General features: G+C 50.9%; 1 protein-coding gene across 1 annotated transcript in view; it reads right to left on the reverse strand.

Moving 5' to 3' along the window:
- Window positions 1-17,328, reverse strand: part of GABRA3 (gamma-aminobutyric acid type A receptor subunit alpha3) — a 56,852-nt gene extending 39,524 nt beyond the window's left edge. Inside the window, exons 1-2 of the mRNA XM_066202540.1 lie at window positions 17,246-17,328; window positions 13,292-13,413 (exon numbers count right to left, since the gene is read on the reverse strand). Coding sequence (XP_066058637.1) covers window positions 13,292-13,413; window positions 17,246-17,328 — 205 coding nt within the window. The remainder of the gene's footprint in view (window positions 1-13,291; window positions 13,414-17,245) is intronic.
- Between the last annotated feature and the right edge of the window lie 1,025 nt (window positions 17,329-18,353).

An 18,353-nucleotide genomic window follows, 5' to 3' on the forward strand; every position in this document is an offset into this window, starting at 1 on the left:
CACATGCCAAGAAAGGCACTGGGAAGGAAAGAAAAAGGAAATGCGCTGGAAAACAAAGGAAAGGAAGAATTACACTGACTGCCAGGTGCAAATAACTCCTCCTGGCTTTGCTGCCCCTGACTTGCATGGAAAGATAGAGTCTCCAAAGCACAAGATAGACCCCCAAACAGTCACTGTGTTGCTCCAGGACATCCCCTCTCACCTGCCTTCCCCTGCTTCCCAGGAAAAGTCCCTGGCTGCCAAATGGGGCCAGCAAACTCTGGCAGCAGTGGATTCATGCCCACGTGGCAAGATGGGCTCAGTTGTGCATTCAGGCTGTTGTTATATCCCCAGGTGAGCAAAACAATTTCAGAGGAAATTCCATTTTGGTTCTAAATCTCCCCCTCCCCAGCACTGTTCAGCATTTCCTATCCCAAGGACAGGAAGGTTTTTTCTTGTCACAGTTACTCACAAAAATTCAGCAACTGATACGGAATTGTCAGTCCTGCCCACTACATGAATTATGATATGCTGCATGGTACTCTGATACTCCCATCAGAGGCAGGCAGAGGGCAGATGCCTCCAGATGTATGTAATTTTTAATTTCCTTTGCTGGGGAAAATGTTTTCTTGTTTTAGTGATGTATGTTCAAAGCGTTCCAGTTCCCATGGCAACCCTCTGCTTCCACTGGAGATGTCATTTTTCATGCCATCCCTTCAGAATTCGACATCTCCTCGCAGAAGTTTTGAAGAAATGTCTCTCTTAAATATATATTTATTAGAGACAGTGCCCGAGAGTGTGTTTTATTGACACGTTTCTTAGGTGACTCAGCCTACAGAGGAGAAAGCTGTCTCCAGAAATATGCTGCCTGCCAATCTGCCTTTCCTCAGCTTCTGTTTTCAACCACAACTCTCTCTCTCTTTTTCTGCCATGCAGTTATTTGCCAGCACCTGCTCCCTTTTATTTTTGTTTTTAATTCCTTTCTGTTCCCATCACCCTTGTCCATGTCCAGCATCTGCTCCCTCCCTTTTTTTTTTCTTTAATTCCTTTCTGTTCCCATTGCTCTTGTCCATGCCCAGCTCACCAGCAAAGCAAGCAGAGCAGGGGAGTGCCCAAAGTGTCTGTGCCCATTCCCTGCTGCACGTTTCCTTGTAGAGAAAACCCCAAAGTACTGCAAAACGGAGGCTGCACGGGCCTCTCCATGCTGGAGGTGCAGCAGCAGGAGCACCTGCAGCTCCCTGCCCCTGGATTCTCTCCCTGTGCCATCAGGCTGGAGCTCCTTGGGTGCCCTGTGCCCCTTGGAAAGGGCTGAGGGCATCCAAGTGCTCATCCTGCTCCCCGGTGCAGGACCCTGGGCATGGGGCTGCCATCCTGGCTGGGGGAAGGATTGGTGCCCCAGGTGTTGTGTATCTGGTGCCACTTGGGCAGCAGTTTCAGTGGCTCGTGGTGCCTCTCTGTGCCCCACAGGCATGGGGCTGAGGGATGCTGAGATGGAGCCTCCTCCCTGCCTAAGCCCAGCCTTCCCTGCCCCACCAGGGCACACTGCCTGCCCCTGACCATCAACCCCCAAACCCCTGCACCCCTGGCTCTGCAAAGCCCTGCAGAGGACGGGAGATGTCACATCCCTCCCACAGCAGATTTTTCACAAGACCCCAGCGGAGAGTTTCTATTCCGCGCTGCCAGGAGCCCCCAGCTCTGCTGCCCTCTGGGACGGGGGAGCCCCCAGGCTCTGCAGGGCTGCTCAGGTCCCCTCACTGAGCAGGATCCCATCCTCACTTGTCCCACGACCAGCATCTCCTGGCAGCTCCTCGGAAAGAGGCGGCAGCAGCGCCGCGATGATCCCGGCGGGAACCCGCGCTGGAGATCCTTAATAGAGCTGTAACGTTACAGCTCCAAATTGCCTTCCTCCAGGAGACAAATCCGAGCGAGGAAATTGGTAGGAGCTGAGCAGATCTGGGGGCTGATGGAGCTAATCCCAGGCATGTTTAAATGCAAAGGCCCAGGGAGCCTCACTCAAACCCGACGCGAGCGCCGGAGCTCGCTGCTGGGTTTAATTCTCAGGTGCAGCCAGCTCCGAGGGGTGGGAAAAGAGGGAAAATCAGAGCACTGGGAGCAAACAGCACAGGCCAGCTTCAAGGTCAGGACCTCAGCCAAACCACACACCAGCCAAAGAGCAGCTCGTGTTCACCCCATTTTAGAAACCTCATGGATTAATATTGCTGTGGTCCCTTGGAGGAGTTCAGAAACATTTTCTTAGCCCGGCCTCGAGCAGGGACACACAGGCTCAGGGGACACTTCTTGCTGACTCCAGACTTCACATTAATTGTCCCGTCCCACCAGCCATTAATCAAACGTCTTCCACTTGCATTTTTATTGAAAATCAATTTAATAAAGTAGGTGGGAGTCCGCACGCTTCCATAACATCAGATAAATATTCATGGGCGCTTACACTGCTTTAGCTAAATGAGTTTTTTAAATTTAACTGGTGCAATTTCCTTGTTCCTTAATATATGTCTTGGCTTGTCCTTGTTCAGGAACAGAGATGAGGTGGGATTGGCTCACTCACAGGCACACCAAGGGAAACTCCTCTGCTCTGGAGGCAGCACCTTTGGGCAAGGATTATGTCACCAGTAATTGGAAATACCAGTGCTGGGGTCAGCGTCACCCGGAGCAAATCCCCAGAGCTGAGGTGAAATTCCAAAGGGCCACTTGGAGTTGAAAACTCATTTTCCACCACTGAGAGCATGGCCCCCATTTTTACCTCAGCAGGTGTGCCCTTTGATTTCCACTTTCCCCTGCCTGTTTAAGCAGCCATTGTGCTCCAGCAGCCAAAGCTAATGAAAATCCTTGGGAAATGCACCCCCCTGATGGTTACTGAAGGAGGTTAAAAGGCTTCCAGCTACCAAAACACACCACGCACCAGGGAGAGAACAGAAACACGCCCGCTCAGGATGTGAGAGTCCTTGGAGAAGGGATGAGCACCACGATCAGCACCACGGAGACAATCTCCACCCGCAGCCCTGGGGAGGGCAGGTTAACCCCAGCAAGGCTCCCTGCTGCTGCCCCCCCTTCCCAAAGGCAGTTGTCAGAGCCAGATGGAAGCAAGGCAAAGCCTGACACATCGATCAAATTTAGGAGACAGGCAGGACTCAGGCAGTCGCTATCAGCGAGAGATTTTTACAGCGTCTAACAGCTCTTTGTTAACTGGAGCAGCGAAGAGCTGCAGCTCCCAAAAAGCAGCAATGCAGGGCAATTCAGCCACTGCCAGGATTCCTGTCATGTTATCCCGGTGATACCCTTTCCTTGAAAGGCAGCGCTTTAGAAATCCAGCACACCATCACTTTGCCTTTGTTATAAACGCAAACTGACTTGTTTTCATCCTCACAGCCCCGACCTAATTCCCCGTGCACACGCTCCCTTACAGCAGCTCAGGGCCCCGGACGGGATTTGCTTTCTCTGTGCTTTGATGACATGAAGGTTGTGACTGGCCCCGCAGACGGGCACAGAGAGCCTGAGCCCGGGGACGGGGCATGGGGAGCCCTCCCTGCCCCGTGCACTTCCACCCCCGAGGGTCACATTTCCCGGGTGTGGGTGGTGTGAAGGCAAACGCGATCCACGAGGTGCCACCACCGTCGTTTTCCCTTCATCCCCAGCAGCTACAGGAGCAGCAGAGGTGGGCAACCCTCGCTTTGTGATGTCACCAGAGTGTCTCGTTGCTCCGTTCCTCCCAAAACACAGCAGGGCCAGTTCTCCTGCGAGCCTTCCAGAGCACTGATTTCCCTGATTTCCCTGCTATTAAGGGAGAGATCAGGCTCGCTGGAGACAAACTGCCTGTCAGCAAACAGCACTAAATACAGGGTATCATGCTCCACAGATGGTGGCATGCTTTTAGTGTTTTCTCTCTTGGATGCAGGTCACACCGCTAATGTCATCTCCAAACACCGAAATCCTACATGTGAAAAGGTAAAGCTTAATTGCCTTGAACAGCAACTCTTGTATTGACTCCAACATAAGGCCCATAAATATTAATACAGCTATATTTAGCCCCTTTCAATTATACATACAAAATTGAACATCTTTCTGGGAACAAATCAGTCCGGATAGGGCTTGGATTTCTTTCCTTCTCCCTTTTTAATGCATTCTGCATCAAAATAATAATAATTCCAATAGAGCCAAAGGCTTAAAAAAACCCCAAACAACAAAACCAGCGGATGGAGGCAAAGTCTTAAAGATATTTTTCTGGCTCAGCCAACTCACAGAGCAGGTGTTCAGAGGCACTTGCACACTCCTAACCCCAGCCCTGCCCCACCTGGTTCCCATTTATTTGTTGACTCAGTCCCTTTGCTGGAGGGCAGCAAATGGGCCCCACTGAAGGTGCGTCCCCCAAAGGGACACACAGGGGAACTGCTGGGACAGGGATGCTCCAGGGAGGTCCCATCCCAGCATGGCCATGCCCACACAAAGCCTCCTGCAGTTAAAGACCTTCTCCTTTGTATAAAAATCACATCCACTTTACTGATTTGCAAATTAATTATACATCGCTTCCCTTGCCAAAGTGGACTTAATGGTATTGACATTACATGACAAAGAGGAGCTATCAGAAAGCTTCTCTCATAAATGGTGGCTAGATTGATCAGGGAAGAAGAAAGGAGATTTCATGCTTTTGTTCTTTAACCCCTCCTCATGAAAGAAGACAAGGGCCTTTTCTAGGAAAAGGTGTTTTCAAATTCTCAAGCGAGCCCAGGTGCATCTCTCCAAAGGGAAGAGCTCTCATCTTTCATGCACAAAAGCCTGCAGTTCGATTTCCACACAGACCCTTCACAGAAAACACAACTTGAGAGGGAAAAAAAAAGCCCAACAGAGTTTGCACCTTCATTTTTTGCAGGACAGTGGCCACAGCCGGCTAAAGCAACATCCACATGATGAGGTGAGAACTCAGATGACTAAATATGAATGCAGGACAGCAAAAAAACCCTGATCTGGTCTGTATGGACACAAAACTTCCTCAATAAGAGCTCCAAAGGATGCAGCAAGCCCTGTGCTGAGCCTCTGGCACTGTCCACAGCCATGGCTATGCTTTGGGGGGTTTGTTATGGTCCTCAGACCCTTTCCTCAGCAATGTTTCTGGTATCACAACTGAGCCTTCCAAACCAGAGCTGTCTGAAATGGCTTTTGCCACGTCGAAAAAGCATCTTGGCTTTTCAGGCACAATTTATTTCTCTCCAGTCATGAGTCGTTCCATCCACTGATGAACTTTGTCATCAATAGGATTTTCCAGTAGGTTTGGAGAGGGGTGGGAAAAAAAATCATATGCTCCTTCCATGCCTGTTGTTCTCAAGACTTTGGTTGGAATTATATCCTTCCAGAAGGTAAAGAGAACGGGGTGTCCTTTCCTCACAATGCAAATTGCAGATTAAAATCCCTCTCTAGGCTATACTCTGTGCCTATAATTGTCAGTACTCCACAAGCACTCTTTTTTTTTTTTTTTAAATAATAAACATTAGCTGCACATCCTTCAGAGGCACATTTTTGAAGTCGAGTTACAAGTTAGTAGACAAAGAAATATTACAGGAAATCCCTGCCCCACCAGGTGAGAGTTTTGGCACTTCCTGCAACAAGGCATTTCCCTCTGACTTTTAACAGTCTTTGCTTAAGGGACCCTGCACAGTTTAACCTCACAGTCTTGCAGCACTCCCCAAAGCCCCATGCATCTTTCACCCTCACAAACACTCCAGTATTTTTATTTAATCAAACAATAACCTTTAAACGAATGGAAGGGCATTAGGAAGCTAACAGGTCTGAATCAGCAGCATTAATCCCCCCTCCACAGGGGGCTCAGATAGATGTGATTTGATTGCCCCTTCCAGATGGATCAGGGCTGAAATTCACCACCAACACGATCAATGACTTTGCCTCATCAGACATAAACAATACCTCTGTATTACCACATGAACTGCTGCAAACATTTTATCCTCTAGCTCAACAAATAAAATAGCTGCTGTTTCCTCAGGATTTGACCAGTTGTTTCACCAGCAGCTTCCCAGAACAAACCAATTAGAGTTGTTTTTAAACTCTGTAACATCCAATAAAAAAAATCTTATTTCTCAATCCATATCAAAGCCACATTATAAATCCTTTACATGGGAAGTGAACAAATGGAAATTCTAATAAAGGAGAAGCTGCCATAGTCCAACAGATCAATAAAGACATCCTCACAAGCAGTTTATAGCCATCTATAACATCATCTAATGTTCTTAAACCCATCCAACACATGTTCAACATGCTGAAACATCAGCTCTCGCCTTCCAGAGTCATTACAAACAAACACCATCATCCTGTCTCTGACACATCTGCAGCTCCCCCTCGGGCAGGGATCAGCTGCCCAGCCTTCACACTGCCTCACTGCAGGTGTCTTTGCCAGCCCTGGAGCCCTGAGATGTTACTCCAGTACATATTTACCGGGGCAAAAATCCCTTCCAGATGGCTTTCCTTTCCTAGAAAAAAATTCTTGGCCCCTGGGGAAAATCTTCTCGCCCCTACACGTGGGTGCACGGCAGGGTCAGCGGCTCCTCACTGGGAACACACAGCCAGGGAAGGCACCAGCTAAGAAAAGGCATCCACTGGAGCAGGAAAAACACCTTGTCCTTCTCACAAACCACAACCCCACAGCCTGGGGGCTTGGTGGGGCTGCTCTGGAGAGCCCAGAAGTGTGCACAGCAAGGACAGCCGGTGATGGACTTTGGCCACACTGACTGGCCTTTCAGAGGGGGAATGGGCACAGACCCGGCTGTAGTCACGCATCCCCCACCCCTGAGTGGGCATCTCTGTACAAGGAAAGAGTTTCAGTTTACCTTTAGACATTTTAGGAAGTTTAACTAGAAAGTTCTCTGCCCTTTCCATTGTAATTGGCTCAGTGACAAGAGAGAAGACCCTGCTGGATCTTGTCACTGTTCTTCAAATCCTGCACCTCTCCCTATTGGCAGCAGGACAAATTGTCCCTCCAAAAACATTCAGAATTTAGAAAGGAGCACAAAGGAACTAAGGGGCCTTTTGGAGTGTTTCTAGCAGGGTGTCAGAGGTTTTCTCGGACACCCGTGCGCAACTTTTCTTTTGTTTTCTGTAATGTTTGGTTTTTTCATTTATTAAACCTTTTACTTTACAAAACACCTCTGAAGAGCAGTCTCGCCGAGATTATTTTAAACCAATCTGCAAGGGCTGGACCCTCAGAGATTGATACATTTACACCTGGCTCATAACACTCTCACCACATGTTAAACTATCACCCACCGTGGTGACCCACTCCCAGCTCTGCCGTGACACTGCCAGGTCCCCCCAAAATCACCAGTGCTGCCCCAAAGCCAGGTGTTTCACACCAAAAGCAATGCCCCTCCTGTCACAGCGGGTTCCCGACCCCTCCCTTGTGCTTGTGACATCCCTGAAGCTTTGATACAGCCTTGTTGCCCTCAGCACACTCATAACTTATTTAAGAGACGACTTTCCACCCTTAGGCACAGCTGTCAGGGCCACGCTCCTCGCCTGCCTGCTGATGTGTGCAGGGCTTTTCACACAGAGCTGTGCACCAGGGGCTTTAAACAGCAGCACCACCGGGAATTCTGCGCCTGGGAGGAGAGCACCAGGGCTCTGCAAACCCACAAATCTCCCAAGCTGCCTTTGGAGAGCTGCTCCCGACAGGGAGACAACCTTTCTTTAATTTGTTCACAGATCTTTGACTTTAGAAGTTCGACGAGACAGAGCAGGGTCCCCGTTGCCCAGAAAGGTAAACAGAAGGAAACTCTGTTCCAGGCAATGCCTCAGCTTCAGATTAAAACTCATCAAGGAAGCTCAGACAAAGACAAAAATCTGAGATAAGACATGGATTTTGTCTTTTTTTTTTTTTTTTTCTAAGAAAGGATCAAATTCCTCCCTGGTGTAATCAATGCAGAGCATGAAGTCAGATCAGAGAGAAGAGATGTGAAGTTGGGGGAAGTGGAACATTAAGACAGAAAAACAGATTAAACACAGACCTGAAACCCTGGAAATCGTAATAAATCACAGAGGACAGCTCTGTTTGTCATCTCGTGTTTCTGTCACACAAACAGTAGGTCTACATAATATTTATGAGGCAGCTTCATCCCACACAGGTGAAAAACCTATCCACAAGTGAAAAGGACATTTTCATCATTTCATCCAGATCTTAGGAAATAAAAATTCCACAAACTTCAATCTGGAAAATTTAACCATTTTTACCCCTCTGCCTGGATGGGAGCACCCCAGGGACAAGGAATGGGTGTCACACCCTGTCCCCAAGGAATGGAACCCAAGGGGTGAAGGGCCTTGCTCTGCCTGGGGGGTTGTGTTGCTTTAATCCAGATTCCTGTGTTTGCTGCACCCCATGGACACTTCAGGAAGCTCCCAAAGCTGAGCTGTGCAGAAGCCCCTGGTGCAGAGCTGGCCTGGCAGGATGCTCAGCAGCCACCACCCCCTCAGCAGGGCTGAGCTGTTCAGGGACTCGGGAGATGCTGCAGAAGCTTCAAGGAAACACCAGGAGTTCCCTTGCCAGCCATGAGGGACAACACTGAAAACTCTGATCGATCCCGGCCTGGCTGCTTAACGTGGTACAAATTGCTTTTTAATTGCATTTGGAGAAACTGGCTTATCTGGGATGTTTACAACTCCTCTTTTAGAAAACTGAGCAGCCTACTCTCTTCTCCTCTTCCTCGGGGCAAAATCTTTTCCTTCTGGCACGCCCTGGAAAATCCCAGCAGTTTTCTGGAATGCTTCCCAACCACGCAATACAGAGACTTTGTCCAGCACTGCTCCAGATGCCCTCTGAGTTCGTCCCTTTTACCCCAAATGTACCTCAGGCACACCCCTGGCCCTGTGAACAGCCAGTCTCTGGCTGAGCTGGAAGAAACCCTTGCCCTGCTTTGCAAACAGCTGTGGAAAGGTCCCACGTGCCTCCTCCTGGAGCAGTGAGCTGCTCCCTCATAGCTCTACATTGCCAGAGCGTATTTAAAGCATTCTCGAGGCTGTAAGGAAGGAAAAGCCTGGAAATGTCCCCTCCTTCCCCTTCCCCGGTGCTCCCAGGATGGCTCTGGTTCAGCTGCAGCAAAATGGGCCCAAATGTCAGCAATCAGGAAATAAGAGAGAGGAGGTACAGCTGTCCAGGGAGCACTACTGCCCCTCAAACCCCCAACCACTCATGGTCACTGTGCTGGACATCACCGTGCTGGATCACACGGGCCCTGTAAGGACTGCAAGGACACTCAGGGCAGTTTTGTACATCTGTCCTTCACAAAGAATCACCTCTGGTCCCTTCATCTGCATCCCACTGCTTGAGCATCTCTTCCCTTTGGGCACAGGACATCTCTACCCTTGGTCAGCCAGTTCCACCTCCTTCTCCTGGCCACATCTCCTCTGTCCTGCTCTTGCCAGCTCCAGGTAAGCTCCAGGTGCTGCAGCTTCTCTGCAGGGAGCCCCAGCAAGGAGAACCTGAGAGCTACAGGCAGACACTTCCCACTGCAGCCCCTGCAGGCTGGGCAGAGGATCTGTGTGACTCCACAGCCCCAGAGCAGCAGCAGAGGCCTGTCCACAGAAGATCTCTTGGGATATTTTCTGATCCTACAAGGTTGGCCACGACAACTGATGTCTGCATTCCCTCGGGGTCCATCGCTGTTCCTCCTCTGACTAAATAACCAATCTGCCCCGTGCTCTCCCAGGGGAAACACAGGATTTCTGCTGACAGCTCCTTCCTCTCCTCCCCCACTCTGAGCTCTAGAAGATGTTCTGTTTATCCAGCTACCCCTTCCCCAAGCCCAGACTGTCTTTCAGTGGTCATGAGGGCAAAGAAAAGACTCAGCTCTGTTCCTAGGAGGAATCCAGCCCTGGCTGAGCTGGCAGAGACAGGGAGAAACCTCCTGCCAGACCCTGTGCCACAAATGACCGTGTCCCCAGTGCCACGGGGTGTTCCTGCAGAAGAAGGGGTCTGACAGCCACCTTCCCCTGCCTTTCTTCTTCTGAGCCAGCCTGGACTGAGCTCACAAATCTCCCCCTGGCCTCAGCACAGGACGGACTCCTGGCTGGACTGGATGTCCCCAGTTTGGGGCAGGAGAAGCAGGCATGCCCCTCACCTGGAGCTGGCTCTGCAGCACCAGGCACTCCTGAGCAGCCTCAGCTCGTGCCTGCAGCATCCTGGTGGGAAGAGGAGCTCTGGCATGGCAGCTATTAGAGTGGGTGGCAGCAGATGGTGAAAGCAGAGGGGATAAGAAAATAAATACAAAGAGGCTATCTTGAGGGGAGAAGTCACCACATTAACACTCTGTTGCTTACACAGTGTCTTCTCCCAAAGTCTAAACAAACACTGCTCCGTTCCTGGCGCGCAGGAAGCCGAGGGAGGGGACAGGGCTGAGCACACACAGCACTGCAGAGCCCTGAGAGGTGCTGCAGCCCCAAACCCAGCTCAGCCCTCCGTGTCCCAAACGTCTGCAGGGGCATCTCATCCAGAATGGGAAAAGCAGCCAGGCAGAGAGCCTGCGTGTGCCGCTTCACACAGCTCACACACGGTGTAGGGAACTCCATCCTTCCACCAGCCCGGGTGTGGACACAAATCACCACATCTGCCCTTTCCATGGACTGCAGGCTGTGGATGCTCTGGCCTGACACCTTCAGAAAAGCACTGGAAGCCGTTCCCAAGGGAAATGGGGAGGGTGCAGGGACTGCCCAGAGCTGTCTTACAGGAAAACCAATGTTCCTTGTCCATGGCCCAGTCCCAGTGCAGCACAGCTGCTCGCCCGGAGCAAGGCAATGGTTTCCCCAGCCCTCACACAGCGTTGGACAGCAGGAGCCCATCTCCTGCTGACTGCCACCCCAGGCCCTTCCATTAACCCCAAACTCTGGGGTCTGCAGCAGGACCATTTCTGCTTCTCCGGACACCAGCAGCAGTGGGAGAGGTCTTTCCCTCTAATTCTCCTCCTGAGAGACCTCCAAGGCTTCAACCTTGGGAACAACAACTGAAAGTGGGGAGAGCCTGGCTCACCAGGCTGCTCCATACGCAGAGGACAACTCACTGCCAGCCAAGAGCCCCCAAAACCTGCAGCCCTCAGCAACGCCTCCCATCTGGGTGTGCCAGAGTGCCTCAGCAGGGGAGCACCGAGGTGAAAGCAGCCTTTAAACACGCAAGGGCTGGCTCAGGCAAAGGCAATTTATTATGTTAAACACGTTATTAAAGGATCTAAAGCAACAGAGCAAAGATGTTCCAAGAAAGGTTTGAACTTCCCCGGCAAGGGGCTCCTGGGACTCCTCTTGTTAATCCTTAGCATGGGCTTGTCTGCAGCTGAGCCCACAGTGAGCAGAAATGCCCCCTCAGCCCCCGTGCAGAGCTCGTTTCAGTTAAATCAATACAGCCATCGGGGAGACTTGAGGAAGCAAAGCTATTAGTGGGACCACAGTTAATTCTGGGGGAGAGAAACAAGCAACAAAAGCAATAAAACTGACTGATTGCTTATGCAGGGACTGTAACCCTTCCCTGCCTGGGCGCTGCAGCGCGGCAGAGGTGAGGATGCTCAGTGGAAAAGCCCTTCCTCCCCACGGCACGGCCTCAAAGGGCAGGGCAGGGCAGAGGGCTGTGCCACAGAGGTGGGCACGGGGCTGGGAGGAGGCAAGGCTGCTCTGGGGAAGGAAAGGGCCATTCCAGGAGATCCCATCAGCATGTCAGAGCTCAGGAGAGCAGCACTTGGCAGCAGGACCTTCAGAATATGGGACAGCACGTGGTGACTCCGGCTCTGGGTGGAAATCACGGTCCAGCAATGTGGGAAATGGATTTGTAGAGAATTCTCAAAGCCTGACAGAAGGCTCATGTAGTGTGGATCTGTATGCAAACTCTGAGATAAGAAATGCTGACTTAGAAATGCCATGGGATAGGATGGACATTGTTGAGAAATGGAACTGGAAACAAGTTTCCAAGGGTGGCCTTGCAAACAAGACTGGATGCTTTGGAGAAATAGAACCATGAAAGGTGCACTGTAGTAGAACCCACGAGGGGTGATTTCAGATGATTGGCTTTGAGGCACTAACAGCATTGTGTGGCAAAAGCTGACAGGCCAAGAAAGGCTTATGATGGATTGTAATTAGGAAATAGTTTGGCTTCTGATTGTGATGGCGTGAACTGTAACATCTATAGTGTCAGGGCTCAGAGCAGGGCAGGGACAGCCCCTCAGCAGCCCCAGGGACACACAGCTGTCAGCACCTGACGGGCCACCTCTGCAACAACACCCCCGGAACCACCCCCAGGCCCACATCTCCCTAATCTCACATCTCCTCCCCACACACCTCCTTCTGCCCCCTTAGATGATACTGCCTGGAGCTGTAGGCATGAGGTGGGAAGGTTTTTCTCTCTGCAGCACCTCAGACAAGTGTAGGAGCTCGCAGAGAAGCCCTGCAGCAGCAGCAGCAGTGGTGGCAGCAGTGTGGGATGCAGCTCAGGAGGCAGCAGGGCCTGGGTGAGTGCCCGGTGCCCAGAGCAGCACGGGGGGAGAGCTTGCCAGGTGACAGCTGCATAGGAAATGACTGAGAAGATGTGGAGATAGAGGCTCTGTGGCAAGGCAGACTGACTAAAAAGCAACACCAGCATGAGCTGGAGGTTCTGCAAACTGGTGCTATGGAGCCAGAGAATCATTCAGGTTGGAAAAGGCCATCAAGTCCAGCTGTGCACCATGTTCAGCACTCATCCCTGTCCCCAAGTGCCACACCAACACTTTCAGGGATGGTGGCTTTACCATTTCCCAGAGAGCCTTTTCCAGTGCTTTACAACCCTTTCTGTGAATTTTTTTTTCCTTATATCTAATCTAAACCTCCCCTGGTGCAACTTGAGGCCATTTCCTCTTGTTGTGTCATTTGTTCCCTTGGACTGACCCACACCTGGCCACAACCTTCTTGCAAGGAGCTGCAGAAAGTGAGAGCGTGCCCCCTTTTCTCCAGGCTGAGCTCCCCCAGCTGCTCCTCATCAGATTTGGGCTCCAGACATGCTCCAGCCCCTCAATGTCTTCTTTTCTGAATGTATCAGCATTTCTGAGAGGGTCATGCCTCTAAAATAGCAGGAATAGAATCTACAAGCCTGTCCTTGCACTGTCACAGCCACCACAGCACCCTGGAACTTGCACCTCTCAGCCCACCCAACAGCCAAACAGACCCAAAACGGCCACAAACTGAGGCTGGCATTGAGCAGCCTCCCCTCCTGACAGCAGCAGAGTTATTAAAGAGTCATTTGGGCTGCCTGTCCTGGAGCCACCCAGCCGTGGGAAGCATCCCCACTGACCTCCGAGCCCCGGCCGCAGGCGGTTGTCATATCCGTCCAGGAGCCTGTCCAGGATCCGTGTGAAAATGGTGATGTTGTCCTTGCTGTCATCCACGACGTCTGAGACGTGCTTCTGAGAGAGCCTGGCACGAGGAGACGGGGGAAAAACCAGGGAAAAAACATGTTAGAAGGGAAACCTGCACCGTGCGCGCTCCGAGCAGTTCCAGGCAGGGAAGGGAGGCTGGGTCTCGCTCCAGTCTGGAGTGCAGGATGGGGGCTCAGCCTTTAATAAATTCATGTGTTTGCAGGACTCAGCTTTTGATAAATTCATGTGTTTGCAGGACTCAGCACAGGGCATTTCTGACCAGCTGCCCTCTGTCCTCACGGACCTCCCCACTGTCCCCTCCCCACCTTTCCCTGCTCAGAGCCAGCAGCACCACAGGGAATGGTTTGGGAGCCCTATTTTTACAGGGAGCTGCCCTAGCACCCCTTGCCTGCCCCTAAAAATGGGCATTTTCTGAGCAGAGGCTGTGGGAAGCTCAGTTATTCAAGTGCCACTATCTCCTTACAGGCAGCATGGAAGAAGTGACACCAGTTAATTGCCAGATTGAGCCATTTCAAAGATCTCTGCCCCAGGGAAGAGGGGAGACAGAAAAGTAGAATTCAGTAAACAGGCTCAAAGCCTCATCATTAAAACACTTAGTGAACCATCCCTGCAGTTTGCTGAACTTTCCCTGTTTATAAAAACAAATGAGTTTCCACATTCCCATCTCTGCTCAACACAAGAAGCCTGGAAGCCCCCAAACAAGATGATTTCCTCAGAACACATTCTGCCCCAGGTGGAATAAAACAAGGAGTAAATTCCTCTAAAAAAGCACATCTCGCTGTACAAAATCTTCAATGCAGTTTTGCAAACACAAGGGGCTCAAGTAATACATTTGCATTTTGTGTCTCCCTTTCAATCAACAGAAAAGGAGATTGTGAGTCCTTCTGGAACCACCTGCCTCTAAAAAGAGATTTCAGATGACACAGAGCAGCAGTGCTGTGGCTTCAAGCACAGCTTTCCCCAGCAGAAATAGCTATTAGGACCAAAACAAATGGAAAGGCAGGAGATTAAGTAACAGAAAACAAAAAGAAAAATCTATAGAGATGAGGGGTTTTCGAGGAAGATGGAAGAGGAAATAAGAGAGAGACAAATGAGGGAAAAAAAAAAAAAAAAAAAAAAAAAAAGAGATTAAGAGGCACAAACAGGCAGTGAGATGGCTGAGGAAGCCCAGGCAGGCACGGGACAAAATTTTGGCTGCTGAAGCACAGAGATGCTCAGCAGCAGCTACAGGACTTCTGTATTGTACTTCTGTCCCTTTCCTTCCCACCCCAGCCTAATGTCCTTTGATATGTGGCAGCCAGCATGCATCATGAAGTAACTGGGGGAAAAGAAAAAAAAAAACACAAAAAACCCGCAAAAACTACAGAAAAAGGAATATTATTCAAGGAGTTCAAAGCTTAATCCTACTGCATCCCATGTGGTCAGACTGGTTACCCCTGACACTGCACCTGTAAATACATTGTGAAGGGTCAGTAAGGTGACAAGGACCAGAGCTGGCTTGGAGCTCTCTATCAAAGTGTTCACCCAACAGAAAACCCAGATTCTGTAAGACAGAAGAAGAGCAAGGGAATATTTCCCAGCAAAAGAGGAAAAACTGAGAGCAGGGTATGGGCACTCTCAGTCAGGCTGAATCAATACTGTTTAGAATGCTGCAGTTAATTGAAATATTCCATTTGGGGCAATTCTGACATTAATTTTCATTGGCTTCATTGACCAAACACTCTGGGAAATTACATTTCAAGTGCCTGAGGTGCACTTCCCCAGGGGCACATCCCACCTCTCACAGGACCACTTGGCCTCTGTTTTTTAGCAAAGCAGCACCTAGAGGAGTGGTCAAGCCAGGAAGCTGAGCCTCCAGGAACATGAGGAGGGGAACACAGAGCTGAAATTCCAGTTTCCATAGGGTGAGGCACGCTTGGGATAGCACCTGACCCAGCTCTAATGCCACCTGCCAGATCCAAACACCCCTGACATCACAAACTGCACCACAGCCTCCAAGATTCCCAGCTGAATCCAAAGGCTGCTTGTGGCTTTTCACCTGGACTTGAACTCCCTGCAGGTAAGAAGGGTTTTGAGAAATTTAACAAATGCCTGCAGTAATTAGCGGGGTTTCAATTGTACCAGCTTTCAATAGATGTCATGGTTAAAAGCAATCTGTCCCAGTGTCTGCTGATGAGTATATCACCATCTATAACTTATGAATAGCTAGCATGCTCATGAAAAGCTCATTCATTAATGTTTTATAAGCCATCTTTAAAAATTACCCATAATATAAAGAGCGGGAGGACGGATTTTTTTGTGGAGGAACTCCTGGCGGAGGCTCAGCGGTGATGGGAAAAATGAGTTTACAAATTTCAAAGCTGTTTTACTTAGCCTGACATTTGAGGGCTTGACTTCAATGTGAGCAGTGTGGGATTCACTGGGGACGGGCTGGGGGAAGGAAGAGCAGCGTAGGCAGGACAAGGGAAGGTGCAGGCAGGGGAGAGGCGGCAGCACCTGAATTTGGGCTAATAATTCCTTCCCCAGGAAAGCTCTGGGCTGCCTCACCTCACCTTAACACAAAGCTAAAGCTGCCCTTTAGCAAGGAGTAAAGGAACTGCAAAGAGGTGTGCGGGATCAAGGTTTTAAAATAATTAAAATCCTTTAGGCAGGAAGGACGGAGGTTTGCAGCAAATTTAATTAGGATAGGCTTGAGGAAAAAGTCATTACCTTGCCACCTGTGCACAGGCTCTCTGGGGAGCTGTACCACAGCAGCACAGGGGTCCCCTTGCTCACAATTTAGGCAGCAGATCCTCCTGGGGACCAATATTCTGAATATCCCTGTGTGGCAGTGGGGAGGAAAAGGCAGCAGGGAGGAAGGCAGAGCTGCAGGCACAGGGCATGGGGACAGCCCCTGTGGAGAGGGCTGAGAGGCAGTGCCCAGGGCTGAGTGTGCCTGTGCAGGAGGGCAGGGCCAGCACCTGCAGGGCAAAGCTGCAAAGTCAAACCCCAGCAGGCAGAGCAGAACGGGCGGGACAGGGCGGGAGGGGCAGCACCGACATCTCCTCATGCACGGAGATCCTTGATCCCTCCTGGACTTCTCCCTCAGCAGACACCATTTCAGTGTCCATACCTGGCACTCTAAAGGCTTTCCTGAATGTTTCATGGAAGTCATGTATTATTTGCACTTCTCTCCCTCTGTGCAGAGCTCCTCCCTCCCCACAGCTGGCGGCATCTCCCTCGTCCTTCCTCGAAGGGCTCCCCCAGCTCACCCAGCACAGGCTCTGGCGGGATGCAGTCATGGACTAACAGGCTTTCGTCTCCTGCAGACAGCTTCCAGAGGCTGGGGAGGTGAAGCTGGCAGCAGCACTCTCCTTGCCAGGGCAGCCAGAGCCTGTACAGCCAGGCACAGGAGAGCAGCAAGCCCAGCCAGGGCTGGCAGAGAACCCCGGTGCTGCAGCAGGTCAGCTGTGCTGCCTGTGGGTCATTAACAGCCAAACAGATGAAGCAGATTGATTTTTCTGTTCTTTTAAAATTGTATTATAATATCAAACGGGGGGGGGGGGGGGGGGGAATCTCTCTTCCAGGTTAAAACTCAGGCAAAGCAGAGTCCTTGCCCAGAACGAATTGTGCAGAGGCCAAATCTGAAAATAGGTTTTGTTGCAAAAAACGCTGACGACTGATGTCAGTGAGAGCACCTCAAATAATGCCAGTGTCAGCCACGTTAGGGACTGAGCAGTCCCTGGGTGAAAGGCATGGGAGGGTCAAACACAGCAGAGACACTTCAGTGCTTTGCCCTGGACTGCTTTGGACTCATGCTGACCCCAGGATATTTAAGCTCAGTAAGAGGACTGCAGCCTTGGCCAACAGCTCAGCACTCACCACCTTACCCAGCATCAGCAGGGAGAGCCAGGAGCAGGACTCCAAGGCTGAGCAGGGAGAAGGGCCCCATCCCCGGGAGCCTCGGTGCCATGGTGTCAGCGTGCAGCCACTGCAAAACCAGCCTCCAAAACCTGCCAGGGGGGGACAGAGGGCAATGAGAGGAGAGAAAAGAGCTTTTAGTTACTAGGGAAAAGCAAACAGTTAAATCTTTCATGCTGGGCAGCAGTCAGTGTTTCTGTGGTCCTGTATTTGAAGCCTCAGGAAACCCTCAGGAGCCAAAGGCAGCATCAAGCCCTGGAGCACTGCTGGCCCTGGGGAAGCTGCATCAGGGGCACACACATTAAACCCTCACCCCACCCTCACAGCAGATCCTGCAGCTCCCCAGCTGCTTCAGCAGCGAGTGCAAAGCTCACTTTCCAAAGTAACCATGCTGGCTCTCCTTCCACCCCTCCCTTCCTCCACCTCCCCCTGCACAACCCGCAGTCACAACCTCAGTCACAACCTGCCCCCGGCTCACCTGGTTCTCTGCTGCCTCGGTGACATCCACACAGCAGAAGCACTTGGGAAGTCTCAAGACCCATTTTTTTTTTCCCCAACATCTTTTTCTAGACAGTTAAACCCTCATTTAATTCCGGTAATGACACTGCCAGAAATTATTATTAAGTTTGACCACCAAGGCCCGAGGTGGTGGGAGCGCTCGACGATACTGCACTTAGTGTGCTCAGAGTTTTCATTAATGCTCAGTTTTACTTTTATTGTGATGTTATTGCACATTTAACTGCCTTCTCCTTTTATGGATCTCATTATGTTGATGCACCTTGGAGCAGCACTGCCAAGCAACAGCCTGGTTAAATCCAGCTTGTCGTGACATCTCCCCCTCACGACGCTCCCTGTCCCCACACTGGGGATTTCAGCACGGGCACAGCCAGCCCCACTCTGAGCCAGCAGTGAAGGCTCCAGTCAATCACAGCAGGCAGGAACCAGGGCAAGATGCTGGTGCCAGCCAGACGTGACCTCTGCATTTCTCCACTCCACGCCGCAGAGCCCCAGGCAGCTCCCTCCAGCAAGGTGTTGGCTGCAAACCCCAACCCAGTACCTGGACGGCAATTCTCAGCC

The sequence above is a fragment of the Chamaea fasciata genome, unplaced genomic scaffold (genome assembly GCF_029207755.1).
Source record: "Chamaea fasciata isolate MVZ Bird 193981 ecotype frontalis unplaced genomic scaffold, bChaFas1.0.hap1 SCAF_22, whole genome shotgun sequence".
NCBI classification, from domain to species: domain Eukaryota; kingdom Metazoa; phylum Chordata; class Aves; order Passeriformes; family Sylviidae; genus Chamaea; species Chamaea fasciata.